Below are 17,689 nucleotides of genomic sequence, written 5' to 3'. Positions count from 1 at the left end.
GTCGTTAATGGTCCATAGCAACGCCGCTCGCGTGTTAAAGTATTGTGAGGTGTGTGCATCAAACGTTCTCACACCAGTTTTCCACAGTTCAGTCAACTCGTCGATCAATGGCTGGAGAAATATGTCAATTGTATCTCCCAGACTCTTTGGACCTGGATTTAACATATATAAAAATCTAACATGAATCAACAAATTAAATCAACCTAAATATACACATAATATAACATTAATAAACCTAATCTAAAATGAATCCAACAATATATACATAATTAACATTAATAAACATAATCTAACATGAATCCAACAAATCAATCTAAATATACACCTAATCTAACATGAATAAACATATTCTAACATTAATCCAACAAAATCAACCTAAATATACATATAATATAACATTAATAACCCTAATCTAACATTATTAATAAACATCATCCAAATAATCTAATATTAATTAACCCTAAATATATAACCAATATATAATTAACCTTAAAATAAGCGGAGGCGCGGCGGCGGGAGTCTTCCAAGCGGCGGAGGCGTTTGGAGGATGCAGATCTTCGAGCAGTTGGGCGACGCAGTCAGAAGGAAGCGGGGGAGAGAAAAAGGAAAAAAATGGGCAAAAAGAGGAAAGTATGATTTTTTAATTTATAAAGGTCATTACCGAAAGTTTTCATAAACCTTCTCAATTACAAATTTGGGGAAAGTTAAAACCGAAAGTTTTTCAAATAAACCTTCGCAATTACCCCTTCCCAACACTTAGAATTTTTTTGATTTTTTTTGGAAGCTCAAAACTGAAGGTTTAATACAAAACCTTCGCAATTACCAATTTTAGGAAAGTTAAAACCGAAGGTTTTCCGATAAACCTTCGCAATTACCCTTCCTAACACTTAGATTTTTTTTGGTTTTCTTATTTAGAATGCTCAAAACCGAAGGTTTAATACAAAACATCCGCAATTACCAATTTGGGGAAAGTTGAAAGTGGAAATTTTCCAATAAACTTTCGCAATTACCCCTTCCCAAAACTTAAATTTTTTTTGGATTTTTTTGGGAAGGATAAATACCGAAGATTTAATACAAAACCTTGCAATTACCAATTTAGAGAAAGTTAAAACCGAAGGTTTTCCAATAAACCTTCGCAATTACCCCTTCCCAACACTTAGAGTTATATTATTTTTTTTTTGAAGGTTCAAAACTGAAGGTTTAATACAAAACCTTCGCAATTACAAATTTGGGGAAAATTAAAACCGAAGATTTTTCAATAAACCTTTGCAATTACCCCTTCCCAACACTTAAATTTTTTTTTTGGGGGGAAGGCTCAAAACCGAAGGTTTATTGCATAACTTTCGGTAAACCCTCATATCACCGAAAGTTTTACACACCTCTCAAAATCTATTTTTATTACCGAAAGTTTTCAAATACTGTCGGTAAAGGACCCTTTTTACTAGTGAGAGAATTGATATTATATTAATAAAAACACATAACTTTCCGTCACAAATAATAAGTGGATCATTCTTAATAAAAAAATGATTTTTTAATAATTATACATCCTATTTTATTATTTTGAAATTAAAAAAGAACTAGCATGACACCCCATAGTCGACTCTTACCCGTGATATTTTAGTCTTCTAAACCGACTCTTATCACTGGACTAATTGTTTTTAAAATCTATGTAGCTTTTTGAATTGTGAACAAGGAAACAATTTGAAAATAAATAATTTAATGCGGCGAATTAGTGATATTTTTTAGGAGATGATTGTTGAGTTATAATTTAAAAAGTAATGGTTAGTAATATTTTTGAGGAGGTAATTTTGTTTTAGTAGAAAGACTTAAAAGTATTAATATATAATGATAAAATAAGAAATAATAATTTAAAATAGTGGATATTTTAATATTTTAAGTAATAAATTAAATAATATAATTAAAAGAGATTGAGTGAAATGATATTTGACTAGGTTAGGTTACGTTAGTCTAGGTATTGAGTCAATTTATATACATTGTTAATAAGTTTTTTTCACCACCACATCATTTCTACTAACTCAATCTCCATTATTGAGATATTAGGAGATGCAATAAAATAACATAAACACGTGATTTATAGTGGTTCGTCCAAAATAGGTTTACATCCACTTTTAAAGCACAAGAGATCTCAACTTCACTATCAATATTGTTACAATAGTATTATAATGATTCTCTCACAATTAAAACGATACTCTCCATGCAAAGACTTGATTTTCTAAGGTGTCTAGTTGCACTTTTAAATATTTCAAACTAGGTCAACACCAATATGTTGTTCAAAACTCTTCGAGAGTCTCCAAAATATTGTTACCATATTTTACTAATTTTATTACCATAATAAAATATTTAATTTATTTTTATTTTATTTTATTGTATCAAGATTATACACTAAAAAATATAGTTTCTCTTTTACTTAATATACTCATTCCTTGTACCAAGATTGTTTATCATTAACATACCATAATTGTAATGTTGTAAATCTATTTTTAACACTCTATTTTGATTTACAAGTTATCTCTCTTGTCTTTAATGTTTTACTTTGTCAACAAGATAGCTCCCAAATCTAGAAAATGCCTAATATTGTCATTTATTGATATCTTCTTCATACAACTTCCCCTTGCCCGATTATGCTCTTTCGAAGAACAACCCCACATTCATATGTTTCTATATGTTTTTTTTTCTTCCTTGTCTTTGGACAATTTCAATAGAAACTTAAAAATGAGATATCAAAGGAGTCCAACTCCCTTAAGCTCCATCTCCCAGAAATTTGAAAAAACATTTTTCAAAATATCCACTTTGAGAAATATGCATATGACTCGTCACCATATTCCATTGAATACTTATATCAAAAAGTTTTCTAAAATGTCTCAAATCTTTTATCTCAATTTTCTTTCCCAGCAATATCTACAACTCCTCGAAATCATTCATATACATACAAGTAATTATCATGTCATTATCAAATAATAACAAATAGATAATGAAAGATGCAGACACAAGTGACATTCGTCGTATTAGTTTTCGATATTCAAAAAAGAAAAGAAAAAAAAGTAGTTATTTTGTATTTTTTTTATATTTAATATTTTTTGACCTTTTTTATTTTTAATTTATTTTTCTCATGTCGTATTTTATGTTGTGTTCAATTGATTCTTATCATTTTTTAATAATATATATATATATTATTAAAAAAATACGTTAATTATTCTTTAAGTTGGTATTTTAATTAAATATTTTTATTCAGTTATTTCAAGAGCTATTGCTGAGTTTAAATTATTTTCATTCATTGTATTGTTTTATTTTAGTAGGTCTAATTACTAATTAATCACTATTTTGTTACCATTCCAAATGAAAAAAAATCCCTAGTCCAAAAGTCACAAATTTGTTCTGAGTAAGTAATAAGGCGATCCTTTTACAATTCGTGATCGATTGTTCATACATGTCATGAATCAATAACCCTATTTGAAAATAACAACACAAACTCGAGTTGAAAGAATTTAATTACCACAACATGTTTTGATCAGGTATTATTTTACTTGTTTTTGACAATTTAATGTTTTTATAATAAATAATGTCATTACATTAGAGTAATGATAAAATTTGTCTAAAAGATCAAAACAAATTAAAATTTTACTATAAACATGGTGGTTGTGTGTAAAACAATAATATAAGAATATATATTTCCATCAAGTGACTCCGGAGAAATTGCTTTATGATTATGATATAAAATGAGAAGAGAAATTCAAATATCTAACATTAATAATAATGGCAGGTAATGAATTGGTTTCGAAGCCCTGAATCAAGTTCATGGGTTTCAGCATGTGAAAAAGTCAGAAATGCCCTCGAAGATTATGGTTGTTTGACTTGTTTCATGGCTCTGTCTAACACAGTATCGGATGATCTACAAAACAATATTCTTACATGTCTTATGGATTTGTTTGGTTTGTTGCAGAATATCAAAGACAAAAACATTTCTGAAAAACCTTTCCATGGCTACTTTGGAAGGAGGTCTTCTTCTCCTTTGCTTGAAAGCTTGGGAATTGAAAACCATTCTTCTCTCAAATATGTTCGTGATTTCGCCTCTCTCATGTGCCCACAAGAAAATTATGATCCATTTTAGTATATTCATTATTCTCTTGATAACATTTTGCTTTTATGAAGAACATTGATTTCAGTTTTACAACAAGTCTTGATTCGATTCTCTTTGGGGTTGCTTTTTAAGTTTTTTATATGCAATATATCTATTCATGTCTCCATTTTACTGAGCTTGGTTAGAATTATCCCAATTATATCAAAATATAATGTGTGAGAAATTAAAATTTAATGTGGCGGAAACGTACCTTAATTCATTGTTCTGAATCTTCTATTTCCTTGAAATATAAAAAGTCTTTAATTTCTCTTTCTTTAGACTTTCTTTATAGAATGGTTCTTTCATTTGATTAGTACGTCAATAAGTTTCTTTCTCTGTTGATGGGGATGCAAAAGAGAATTGTCCGTACTTCAAATGGGGACGATTATCATACATCTAACCAATATTAAGTTAGTTAATTTAGTTAAGTCATTTCTAATTTAGCCCCTTCATAAAATTAGAAATGCCACTTAAGTATCCTCACTTTATATTCATGACAAATACACACATAAGCCATAAACTTAATTTCACATTAGATCACATTATTTTGGCTTATACTAAATATGACATTTACACAATTATTTATTATATTAGTGACCCTATAAACTCCAACAATCTCTCAATGGGTCACGTATGTACAAAAAATAAATGTATCAACCATAATGCGTATAAAAATAAATGTATCAACGTCTGAAGTTTTATGTCATCTCAATCATATGTTGTATAAAAATTTTTATCAATTAAACATATCAATATAGGACTAAAGAGCTCGCCATTGTATTACTGTACAACTAGACCCAACAATGATCACATAAATCAATACAATTAATTGATAAATCATATCATGAATGTGAGGAATGAAAATTCCATGCAAGGTAATCTTTTCATGTCAATTTTCAACTGGTCTTACTTGACTTAAGTGAAATCATACTTGAAACATAATTATACAAAGTGTAATGAACTGAATAATACTTAATTTCTGATCAGAATAAACAACCTCATAAATATCTATAAAATAACTAAACTTAAAGACAACCAAACTACAAACTCTCACTGAACTTAGAGATTATCGTTCTCTACGACACTCATACGAGCAATATTCTTATGAAAGACACTAGATGATAAACCTATTATCAAGAGGTTCATAACCAAAGAGTTTGTACATAAATATTTTAAAGAAATTTATCCACTTTGTATCATTTTTTCATAACAAGAAACTTGATATAATTATTACTTAATTTGATGCTAGTAAAATGTCACAAATTCCGCTATAATAGTTAATGAAGACGTAAGTGTTTGTTAGACACTTCATTAAAAAACGACTAAATCAGCTAGCGGAAAATGTAGCCCAAAGTGGATTTCATATTGGTTAATTGGCATCCCGTAAGATCGGAGTCTAAATACTAAATGATCTCAAGACTATCAGTCTTCCTATATGTGAGCATTTAATTCTTAGTTCTTTTCAAATATCTTATAACTATTTGACTACTTAATGTCAAGAAAAATTTGTGGCAAACAAAATGTTGCCCACACATAAAACCATAAATATATGTTTACTCCCACTGAACTTGTGATACATAAATCATCAATTAAATTTACCTCAAAACCAAAAGAGATAATTATTTTATGAAATTTATGATACCACTGGCGAGACACTTCTTTAAGTACATATATAGATGAATTACTTTATTTGTAAACCATATTAATTTGGTTTCTCGATACAAATTTTTTCGTTGCACCAATTATTTTTTATTGTCTCCATTGAGAAACTCTTTAACATCTATTTTGGTGAAGCTCCATATTAAAATATGAAACGAGTGCCATAAAATTTTCCATAAAGTGTAATTTGATTAAACTGGATTGTCTCAAAGACGCTTGATTTTGAGGTTGTTGAGTTTATACTTAATGAATTTGATCAACACTTTCTTATTACTCTTGATTTTTTGAAATTTATCATTAATAAGAATAAAATTCTTATCAATGTCAAAAAAATATTAGAGATATAAATCAAATCTTTCTCAATAGAAATTATTGATCTAAATCATTTCAAAGACAAAATCATTTCTCCCCTCAAACTCAATATCCTCAAAAGTAAAAATTTTACAGTCTCGTCTAAAAGAAAAAACTATCTTTAACTTGACATCATAAAAGTTATATCCCTTAATTATTTAGAATATTCAATAAAGTAGAGTTACTCACATTTATAAACTTAAGTAACAACTAAATTCAAATAATGATTTATCCGATCTCAAAATACTTAATGCAACATTAATATCAAATCTTTGGACAGTAATATTAATTGCTAATAGTATTTTGATGTAATGATCAAACATTAATAATAAGACATGTCAAATAATCAATATATTTTTGGATGGATTAATTATTCACATAAATAAGACTTTATAATTATTACATATTTGACATCACAAGTATTTATGCAGTTCTGTCAATTAATTATCAACCTCTGGGCCAAATAATATAGTCACATTAATTATACAATATTATCATTCAAAAAAAATTTAAATAAATTTCAACAAATATTGTCACTTTGGTAATTATTTGTATCAATCAATAAAATCCAAATAATGAACAATAATATCATTAATTTGAATTTAAATGTCATGTTATTGTATATAACACAAATCAATAATAAAAATAATAAAATTATACCATAGGACAAATCTTACCTCTTAAATTTGAAATTTGTAATGTCTTATATTAATTAAATTAAATAATAAATCTTCAAGATTTATTTGACCAAATTTCAAATATTCTTATGTCCGCCTAAATCCAATTATTCATTAATTTATGAATAATCATTAACCTTAATATTTTAACCCTAAGATAAATAATATAATTAAATCTTTATTATATATATATATATATATATTCCTTAATTCTCTCTTTAAATTTATAATATATATCCTTAAATCTAAATATTGGAATCTTTAATAATAATTGTACAATTCCTCTCCTTGACCATACTTAAAAGAGAATAATTAATTAATCTTCAAAATATATTGCAGAAAAATATCTTCAATTTCATCAATTTAAACAAATATGGTAATCCATTTCGTGAAATTCCATATTAGATATCATATCTACTCTCCAAAATCAAAAGAAAATATCTATAAATCTAGGAAAATATCATAAATTTTTATATTCTATACTATGATATTATTACAAAAACAATATATTTATAGATTCCAAAAAACATGTTTTTTAAAATTATCTTAATTCATCCATATATATGGATTAATGAGAGAAAAATTCAAATATTTATAAATTTAGAATCTTATTTTGATGATTGAATCAAATAGTCCTTAGTCTATTAATATAGTCCTTAATTTATTAATTTTTTCTCAATCTTAATTGATATATAACTAACGAGAAATCTAAATATCCATAAATCTAGGAACTTAATAGAGAATCTACATATTCATATATCTAAGAACTTAACCAGAGAATCTAAATATCCATAAATCTTTATATCTTTATACCAAATTTATTTGAAATTATTACAAATTAATATATATATATATATATATATATATATATATATATATATATATAATCCTAATAACATGCTTTTATTATCAATGCATATAAATTTCAAGCATATATATCTATACCTATATAATTATCTCACATAATATACATTAGGATCGCTCTAATACCAATTGTTAGAATTATCCTAATTAGATCTTAATATAATATGTGAGAAAATAAAATCTAATGCGCCAGAATTGTACCTTAATTCATTGTTCTGAATCTTCTATTCCCTTGTAATATAAAAGTCTTTAATCTATCTTTCTTTAGACATATCTATTTCTTAGACTTTTTTTATGGAATGGTTCTTCCATTTGATGAGTACGTCAATAGTTTTCTCTCCATATTGATGGGGACGCCTATTGATGGGGACGCGAAGGAGAATTGTTCGCACTTCAAATAGGGATCATTACCGTTGCATATAACCAACATTAAGTTAGTTATTATAGTTAGGTCATTTCTAATTTAGGAACTTTATAAAATTAAAAATGTCTCTTAGGTATCCTCACTTTATATTCATGGGGAATACACACATAAGTCATAAACTTAATTTCACATTAGATTACATTATTTTGTCTTCTATTAAATATAACATTTGTATAATTATTTATTATACTAGTGACCATATAAATTCCAACAAGTGTCAACTTGTGTCAAGATACTCACTTTGTTTTTACCAAAAAAAATTAATAATAAAGATATAATATGTGGGAAATTCTTATTATGATGTTTTGATATTAATTTGATGATTGAAACCTAGGAGAGACAATTCATAGATATGGAAAGATAAGATCGAGAGTAGATAAATAATGACAAGAATGTTGTTTGAAATCTATAATATAGAGAAGAAAAAGTGGGACATTCAATGACAAACCATTTATTGAGGGTGATGCAATACTCATCACCGAATCGGATGAAACCAACATCTGCACAAACACTCGCATAGACTAGACCTTTTCCTTGTCATTCGTCAATGGCAGATGAACGGTTTGGAAGTGAGGCTTGCAAGATAAAATGAATGTTTAATAAGCTTTCCGAAAAGTAGCGACGTTTTGTATTTTCCGTCGCTATCACTACAAAAATAATTGTCAAATCACAACGTATAGCTACAACATTTTGTTTTTTGATGCAAGTTTTGAAGAACTGCAATACACAATCCAATAAAAAATATGAAATATTGCAAATTTTCCAACTATATTTTCAACGAAAACGTATTTTTACGGAAAATATAATCTGGAAAGAATTTAATGCAAAATATATTACTAGAAATGGAAAAAACATATATTTTTCTAAAATTATATTAATATATCCTTGCAACTAAATTAGTAATAAGGAAACAACGGAATAATGCTGAGAATAATACAAACATATATTCACGTCAGTGTTTGCAAAATCTTTTGCAATAAAAATTATTTTCATTAACTATTGTAACAAATATTATATAAATAAGGTTGTGATTATTGAAAATTAAAGTTGCAAGTAGTTGAAATAATATTGATAAGAAAATTTGTAATAAACATTGCATTAACACAAATAAATAATATATTTGTTACTAATACTGCAATTCTATTATAACATTGTTAGGATCGGGATCGCCGATAGAGGACCAGGGTCCAGCTAAATGTAGATCGTTTACACTACGCTGGTTGTCAGACTCTTAAACCGAGTTCAAGTGCAGAAATGTCTATTTCAACCTGAAGCAACTGCACACGATTCGGCTAAAGAAGAGAATGAAGAAGAATTGCTTAGAATGATGGGAAAACCGGTTTGGTTAATTTGGGGAAAAACTAGTTCGGTTAGGGAAGGTAGTATGGAGAAATCGGTTTAGGTGAGGTGAGGTTAAATCCGGTTCGGTTAAAGACAGAAAATTAATGAAGAACGAAAGACACAGATTTTTATGGATGTTCGGAGTTGAATCTTCTACGTCATCCCTTCTTCTCAAACAGTGAGAAGAATATTCACTAACTGGAATATTCAACAAACACACTCCGATCGAGTCTTATTTACTGCTCGTCGGTTACACAACTCACACAATGATGTAATACTTTTACACAAGGTAAAATACACAAAGTTTCTCAAAGTCAGATTTCAAATAATTTCAAGGATTTCAATCAATATTTAGGGTCGCGCGTAAAATTCGTTTGATTGTGAATCTGTAGAAATCCGTGCGTTCTTCGTTGCCTTGGGCTTCTATTTATATGAGAATTATGACAACGGTCATATTCTTATCTCTCTAGGGGATTGGTCATCTGAAGCCATGCCGGTTCAGATAAGGTGGCATGCACGCCTTGCCATTTTGGACACATGGCAGACATGCACTAGGAAGCCGCCTGTTTCAGAAGATTGCTTGTGATCTTAGACAAGCATGCCTGACAACTACCTACTGCCTGCAGTTCATTTAATAACCGGAGTTTGATATCATTTAATCAACCGAAACTCATTTATGACCGGAGCAACTCATTTAATAACTGGAGTAGTTCATTTCATAATCAGAACTTGACAGCATTTAATCAACCGGAGCAGCTCATTTAATAACCGGAACTTATTTATGATCGGAGCAGCTCATTTAATAAGCATTTAATCAACCGAAACTCATTTATGACCGGAGCAGATCATTTAATAACTGGATCTCATTAATGACCCGCCATTCTTCATTAAGTGTCGGTTGACCGAGCAGGTTTGACCGAGCCGGTTGACCGATCTCCATTTCCGAACCGAAGTCGGACTACTAGTCAATCTACCGAACCGATATCATCTGCCTAGCCGATCTCGCCAACATGGAAATTTCGGTATTTTGTTCAGCTTCCCTGAGATAACAAAAATTTAAATATTATTTGCAGCCAGTGAAATTCGATGTCTAGTCACCTGTGTGACAAGCAGGGGTGCTTACCACTACACTACAAATATTTCTTGTTATATTTAAACCAATTAATATACTTGATATGACTTAGCGGTTTAACATATTTATTTGAACTTAGTTATATCTATTCATTAAACTTTTCATAAAATCTAACAATTATGTTCTAACAATTTCTCCCTTTTTAATTATTTAAAATAAATATTCAAAATTTGTAATTGCTAACTAGTTTTAAAGAAGTTGTATTTATTTTGTCGATTGAGAAAGTTTGAGGAAAATTCTAACAAACATATTATTGCAAACTATATTACAATTTTATATAATAGTTTTGTAAATATTTTTCAAAATATTCGTAATGATATAGCATTAAGTTATGCATTAATTATTATGTATAATCTCTTCGCAGCCAGTTCTGCAATGGTATGAAATATTATTATTGCAAATTATATTGCATATATATTTATTAGTTTTGAAAATTTTGTTTGACAGATTTGTAATATGCCAGCAATACGTTACGCAATATATTATTTTTAATAATTTTGAAAAAAAATTTAGTAATCTATCACTAGTAGGTTTCGCATTAAATATTATAAATAATCTCTTAGCATTAAAATTTGCATTAATTTATATGAATTTTCACATGAAACATAATTTTCAAAATATTAATAAATACTCAATTCAAGGTTTTTTGCGAGTCTTAATAAATTTAGTCTCCTCAGTTCTCGTTTCATCATCAATTCGGCCAACCATACCATCATTAATACTTCTTCATCATTTCATCTTATCCATCTCCCAATTTCTTCAACATATTTCCATATCTTCATCAAATATTTTCTTCAATCCATTTCTCTCTCTAAACCCTTTCTTTCTTCATTTCATCATAGTTTCAAACAAGCCAAGTTCATCCACTCCTTACTCAGATGAGAAGGAAATAGTACCGGTGCCAACCATAAATACCGAATCTCCAACCGAGTTGGAGGCTACTCAATTGCTGATTGGTGAAGCATACGAAATAATCTATATACTTCACTCTGAAATTGAAAGACTCACTATCACCGGATCGAACGAGAAAGAGACGTTGTAAAGGAATATGAGTTTAATGTTGGCTAATATTGACAGTCTTATCAAAGAAATGGTCGAAGTCTTCGAATGGATCAATAAAAAGGTAATGTAACAATATACTATTTATATATTGATATGTTGTACACCTTTTGGTTTTAATTTATTTATTATAATGTTAGGTTAATGAAATACTACAGATACAAAGTGACTTAATCAACATTGTGGTGTAAGGCAAAAATCGGAAGAATATCCATGAAGCAAACGAATCTGATGCAATGAAGAAGAGTAAGATGGAAGATTAATCTTTTATTTTAATGTTTATTGAATATTATGATGGCTTTTATACAACTTTCAATATTATTTTGGTTATGTTTGTATGTTTAAACAATGGTTGTTTGGTTATGTTGTTTTACTAATCTATATATGTTATAAATGTTGTCGTTTTACATTATATTTAGTCTTTTTATATATAATAATGCCAATATTATTGCAGAATATTTAACAAACATTATTCCTCTCTTTGTTAAAAAAAACCTATGTACTAGTGTGCACTAATTTTTGCACTAAATCATTTAGAAAATTATACAGCATTAGAGTTTGCATTAAAAAGAGGAACTTTATTGCAAAAACTAATGCAGATCGATATACTATAATTATTGTTTAACTCTGGGATAAAAATCCCCTGTATTATAGTGTACTAATATTTGCATTAATTCACGTTCATTGCCTCATTGCTGTTATTTTTGCAATAACCATATATTGTAATTATTTAAGAAATCATGCCCTGATTGAGAGTGCAGTAAACTTTGCACAAAACATTGTTCAACGCTGAATTGGTTAATTTTTTGTAATATTGATTATACGCATTATTGTGAAAACTAGTGTAAAACAAATGAAATTTTTAGTAAATATTTTTCAACTCTCTGTGATAATTCTCTTGTTTGAGAGTGCAGTAAAATTTTTACTAAACTGTGTTCAATGTTGAAATGCTTTAATCCTTGCAATAATTATAATACGCCCTATTGCGAAAAGTAGTGCTTAACGAATGACATTAATAGTAAATAATTTTGAACTCTCTGTTATATTTCACATGTTTGATAGTGCAGTAAACTTTGCACTAAACCCTGTTCAACACTGAATTGCTTTAATCTTTGTATTAAAGTTAATACGTATTATTGCGAAAACTAGTGCAAAACGAATGACATTTTTATTAAATATTTTTCAACTCTGTTATATTTTACTTGTTTGATAGTGCAGTAAACTTTGCACTAAACCCTGTTCAACATTAAATTGCTTTAATCTTTGCATTAAAGTTAATTCGCATTATTGCGAAAACTAGTGTAAAACGAATGACATGTTTAGTAAATATTTTTCAACTCACTGTTATAATTCTCCTGATTGACAGTACAATAAAAATTATACTAAACCGTGTTCAACGCCGAATTGGTTTAATCTTTGCAATATTGATAATACATATTATTGTGAAATCTAGTGCAGAATGAATGAAATTTTTATAAATATGTTTCAACTCACTGTTATAATTCCCCTATTTGACAGTGCAGTAAAATTTGCACTAAACCGTGTTAAACGCCGAATTGCTTTAACGTTTGCAGTATTAATATAATATAATATTGCAAAATATATTGCAGATATCTATTTCACGTTAAAACTAATTACACTAGTAACAATTTTAGCATTAACAAAGTATTTAATATTTCTAACTACCATCAACTACCAATGTACTTGTGTAATTACTTCCTTAACTTCATCTTCTACAATTATATACTTCAATATCTCTATCTCTCTATCTCTCTATTTCTCTATCTTCTATCTTCTTCATTTGATCAAGATAATCAAGTTCTTCAATATTTATAATTTCATTTAACATCAAGGTAAATATATGTCTCTATATAAGTATACAACTATCAACATAAATGACATTTGCTAGGTGACAATTAAAGATCAAATGCGTATGAGACAATGATATATGACATGGCATCAAGTCACCAACCAAATATGGGGAATGAACCTTCTACCATTTTAAACACACATATTTTATCTAAAAAGTTCTGGACTGCATTGAACGCGGCACATCAACCCATCTAGTCTAGTCATCAAAGTGAGAGTAAACTATCGGTTATGGTAAAAAACTTAACATGAAATCCAAGAATAATTGGTCCGAGCGCGTTATAAATCAAAATCTGGACTACATTAGGTCAATAATTGTATGTCGGATAGTTTTTATAGCATGAAGAAATTGGTTGAAGATTTAGGTTTTCCCATGATTAGAATCGATGTATGTAGAAATGGTTGCATGCTTTATTGGGGGTAGATATTGATAAACACTCATGCAGGTTTTATAATCTTTCTAGATTCAAAGACAATTCTCATAAGCCAAAGCACCATAAAAAACTATTTTATTTACCACTTGCTCCTAGGTTGCAAAGATTGTACGCATCGAATGTGACCGCCACTCACATGACATGGTATGGTGGTCATGTTAACAAACTTGGGATCATGTGTCATCCTTATAACGGAGAGACTTGAAAGAGGTTTGATCATCATTATCCAATATTTGCACTTAAGCATAGAAATGTTTGACTTGGCCTTTGTTTAGATGGATTTGCTCCTTTTGGACAGTTTGGAAAATCATATTCATGCTGGCTAGTAATTCTAACACCCTATAATTTACCACCGGGTATATGCATGAAGTCACCGTATATGTTTATTTTATTAATTATTCCCGGACCAAAAAGTCCACAAAGAAATATTGATATTTTTCTTCAACCATTAATAGAAGAGTTATAAATGTTGTGGAATTTTGGAGTTCCTAACTATGATGTTTCCCGGGATGAAACATTTAACATGAAGGCAATGTTGTTGTGGACTATTAGTGATTTTCATTCTTATGGAATGTTGTCGGGTTGGAGTACTCATGGACTTGATGGTTGTCCAATATGTATGAAAAAATCAAAATCTTTTCGATTAAAATATGGCCGAAAGGCTTGTTATTTTGATTGTCATATACAATTTTTGCCGCCGGAGCATCCTTATAGAAATGACACACAACATTTTACAAAAGATCGGGTGGAAACAACTCTTCATCCCCATATAAAAGATGGCTATGAAATATGGTCTGAAATTTCACATTACAAGCTTGCAAGTGAATCTCCCAATGAGTATCCTCATGGATTTGGTGATCATCACAAGTGGACTAAGAGAAGTATCTTCTGGGAGCTTCCGTATTGGTCAAAACTTCTCATTCGACATAACTTGGTTTTATGCATATTGAAAAAATGTATTTGAAAACATTATAAATACCATTATGAATGTGAAGGTTAAGACGAAGGACAATCTTAACGCTAGGAAGGATATGTTTCTTGTTTGCAATCGTCTAGAGTTACATGTTGATCCTGATACAATGTCTCCTAAGCTTAAGAATGCTTCTTATACATTGACGAGGGAAGAAAATATCATAATTTGTAAATGGCTAAAGACATTGAAATCCCAGATGGTTATGTTTCCCATTTGTCAAGATGCGTTGACACAATTGAATCTAGATTGATCGGATTCAAAAGTCATGATTGTCATGTTTTTTTAGAAAGGTTATTGCCAATTGCATTCAGGAAAATATTACCTAAATTCGTTTGGGGAACCTTACTGATTTAAGTAATTTCATGCATGACCTTAATTGTTTAACTTTGAGCCAAGACAAAGTGGATAACTTACAATCTCAAATTCCAGTAATTGTATGCAACCTATAGAAGATTTTTCCACCATCTTTTCTTGATTCAATGGAATATCTTTTGATACATTTACCATATGAAGCAAAAATAGGAGGTCTAGTACAATATAAATGGATGTATCCCTTCGAGAGGTATGTACATACATACTTTGTATTATCTTTGTATAAAATAATTACATATACTTCATAATTTGTACCCTTTTTAATTTAGGTTTCTAAAGAGTGTGAAGAATAAGGTGAAAAACAAGGCTAGAATTGAAGCATACATATGCAATGCCTATATTCTTGAAGAAATATCAACATTTATTTCGTATTATTTTGAATCGAATGTAAATTGCAAACTAAGACAACCTCAAAGGAACACGGAAGGGTCGTTGAACAAAAATCAACAACCAATTTCTATTTTCAATTAAATAGGACGTGGAAGTGGTGGTTCAAAGAGATTTATGACCAGCAAAGAAACATTAATTGCTCACACATATGTCATATTAAATTGTCCGTAGGTGGATCTATATTTTAGGTATTGAACGATCATATCATAATTCTTTTATTTTGAATTTGATAACTTATTTTATTTTATTATTTTAGAACATTTTGTGGTATGAATGCTGAAGTAAATCCTAATGAAACAGATTGTCAATTCTCATCATGGTTCCGGTCAAAGGTGATTTCAATTTCATTATGACTAAAGATGTCAAGTCTCATTTTGGTTCCGATCTAAACATTATAATAATTCACTTTGAAGGTTTTACAAGAACAAAGAAGGGATAAGCTTGACAAAGAATTAACGTATTTCATATCATTTGGTCCAAAGACTCTAACAACTAGATATTCAATGTATTTCATTAATGGATATGTGTGGGAGCTGGTGATTTTGGATATAATAAATCAACCATGAGTAGTGGTATTTGTGTTCATGCAAATGATTCTGATTACTATGGACTTTTGGAGGAGATTATTGAATTAGAATACCCTGGTCCATGTTTACATGTGGTTCTATTTAAATGTTTGTGATTTGATCCTATTAGAGGGACTAGAGTCAATGAAACATATAGATTGATTGACGTGAACATGAGACATAAATATACTAAGTACAACCAATTTGTTCTTGCTCAACAAGCTATTCAAGTTTACTATTCGAACTATCCAACCACAACGAATGATCGTGATTATGGATGGATGGTCGTTTGCAAAACAAAAGCAAGAGGAAAGATATATTAAATATGGACAAATTAAGTGGTGTATCAACAAAAGTCTCCTACCATAGAATTGTATATTCCCCTTCATATTCCCTTATATGATGTGAACGATTTGAGTGATCCCAATGTTATTCATGGTGAGTTAGATGGATTTGATGAAACTGAATTGATTGAAAGTTCTTAGGAGGAAAGTGATCATCTACAAACCGATTCGAATAATAGTACAAATGGAGATGATGAAGATTTAGAAGGGGAAGAACAATCAGGAGATGATATATTTTGATTTTGTTGTTTTAAATGTTACTGCTAACTTAATTGCAGATAATTTTGCTTAATATGTTTTGTTAAATTATGCAATATTCTCATTATATGAAATGAAAACTAGTCTTTTAACATCGCAAGTTTTGTTGCTCGCGAATAAGAAGAATAATTACTAAAATATACATTGAATCTGCATTAAAAATGGTATTGTCCATCAATATGTAGTTCAGCGCTAAATGAAAATTAATGCATTCATAGTTGCTTTCTTAATATGCATTTCTTACCCGAGAGCTGAAAAATAAATACCAAATATGCCATTGGATCTGCATTAAAAATGGCATTGGCCTTCAATATATATTATTGCTAAAACTATTGCAGTTCAGCGCTAAATGGAAATTAATGCATAGATAGTTGCTATCTAAATATGTATTTTTTACTGAAGAGCTGAAAAATAATTACCGAATATGTCATTGGATCTGCATTAAAAACGACATTGGCCTTCAATATATATTATTGTCAAAATTATTGCAGTTCTACGCTAAATGGAAATTAATGCATAGATAGTTACTATCTAAATATGCGTTTTTTACCCGAGAGCTGAAAAATAATTATTAAATATGTCATTGAATCTGTATTAAAAACGGCATTGGCCTTCAATATATATTATTGCCAAAACTATTGCAGTTCAGCGCTATATTCCAGTTTAATGCATTGGTAGTTGCAGAACTCTTTAGTCCAAAATTAATTTGCGTTATGTATTGTTTAATACAAAAATTATTGCGGTTACCAACAGTCGAAATTTTTTAATCTACCACGTAAATATTCATTTTGCGCCAAAACATTCCCAAACTCAAACACTCCCTCCCATTCTATCATTT

General features: G+C 29.1%; 1 protein-coding gene across 1 annotated transcript; it reads left to right on the top strand.

Annotated features, from left to right (window-relative positions):
- Nucleotides 1-3,784: 3,784 nt before the first annotated feature.
- Nucleotides 3,785-4,129, top strand: LOC124943279 (2-oxoglutarate-dependent dioxygenase AOP3-like). Its single transcript, XM_047483817.1, has one exon. It carries the CDS (start codon nt 3,785-3,787, stop codon nt 4,127-4,129), a length of 345 nt encoding a protein of 114 aa, XP_047339773.1.
- Nucleotides 4,130-17,689: the final 13,560 nt, after the last annotated feature.

Source organism: Impatiens glandulifera, chromosome 6 (assembly GCF_907164915.1).
Source record: "Impatiens glandulifera chromosome 6, dImpGla2.1, whole genome shotgun sequence".
Taxonomy (NCBI): domain Eukaryota; kingdom Viridiplantae; phylum Streptophyta; class Magnoliopsida; order Ericales; family Balsaminaceae; genus Impatiens; species Impatiens glandulifera.
This window is presented reverse-complemented; position numbering and strand designations above follow the sequence as displayed.

Coding starts and splice junctions, on each gene's coding strand:
- LOC124943279 (XM_047483817.1), top strand. CDS start 3,785: ATGAATTGGTTTCGAAGCCCTGAATCAAGTTCATGGGTTTCAGCATGT.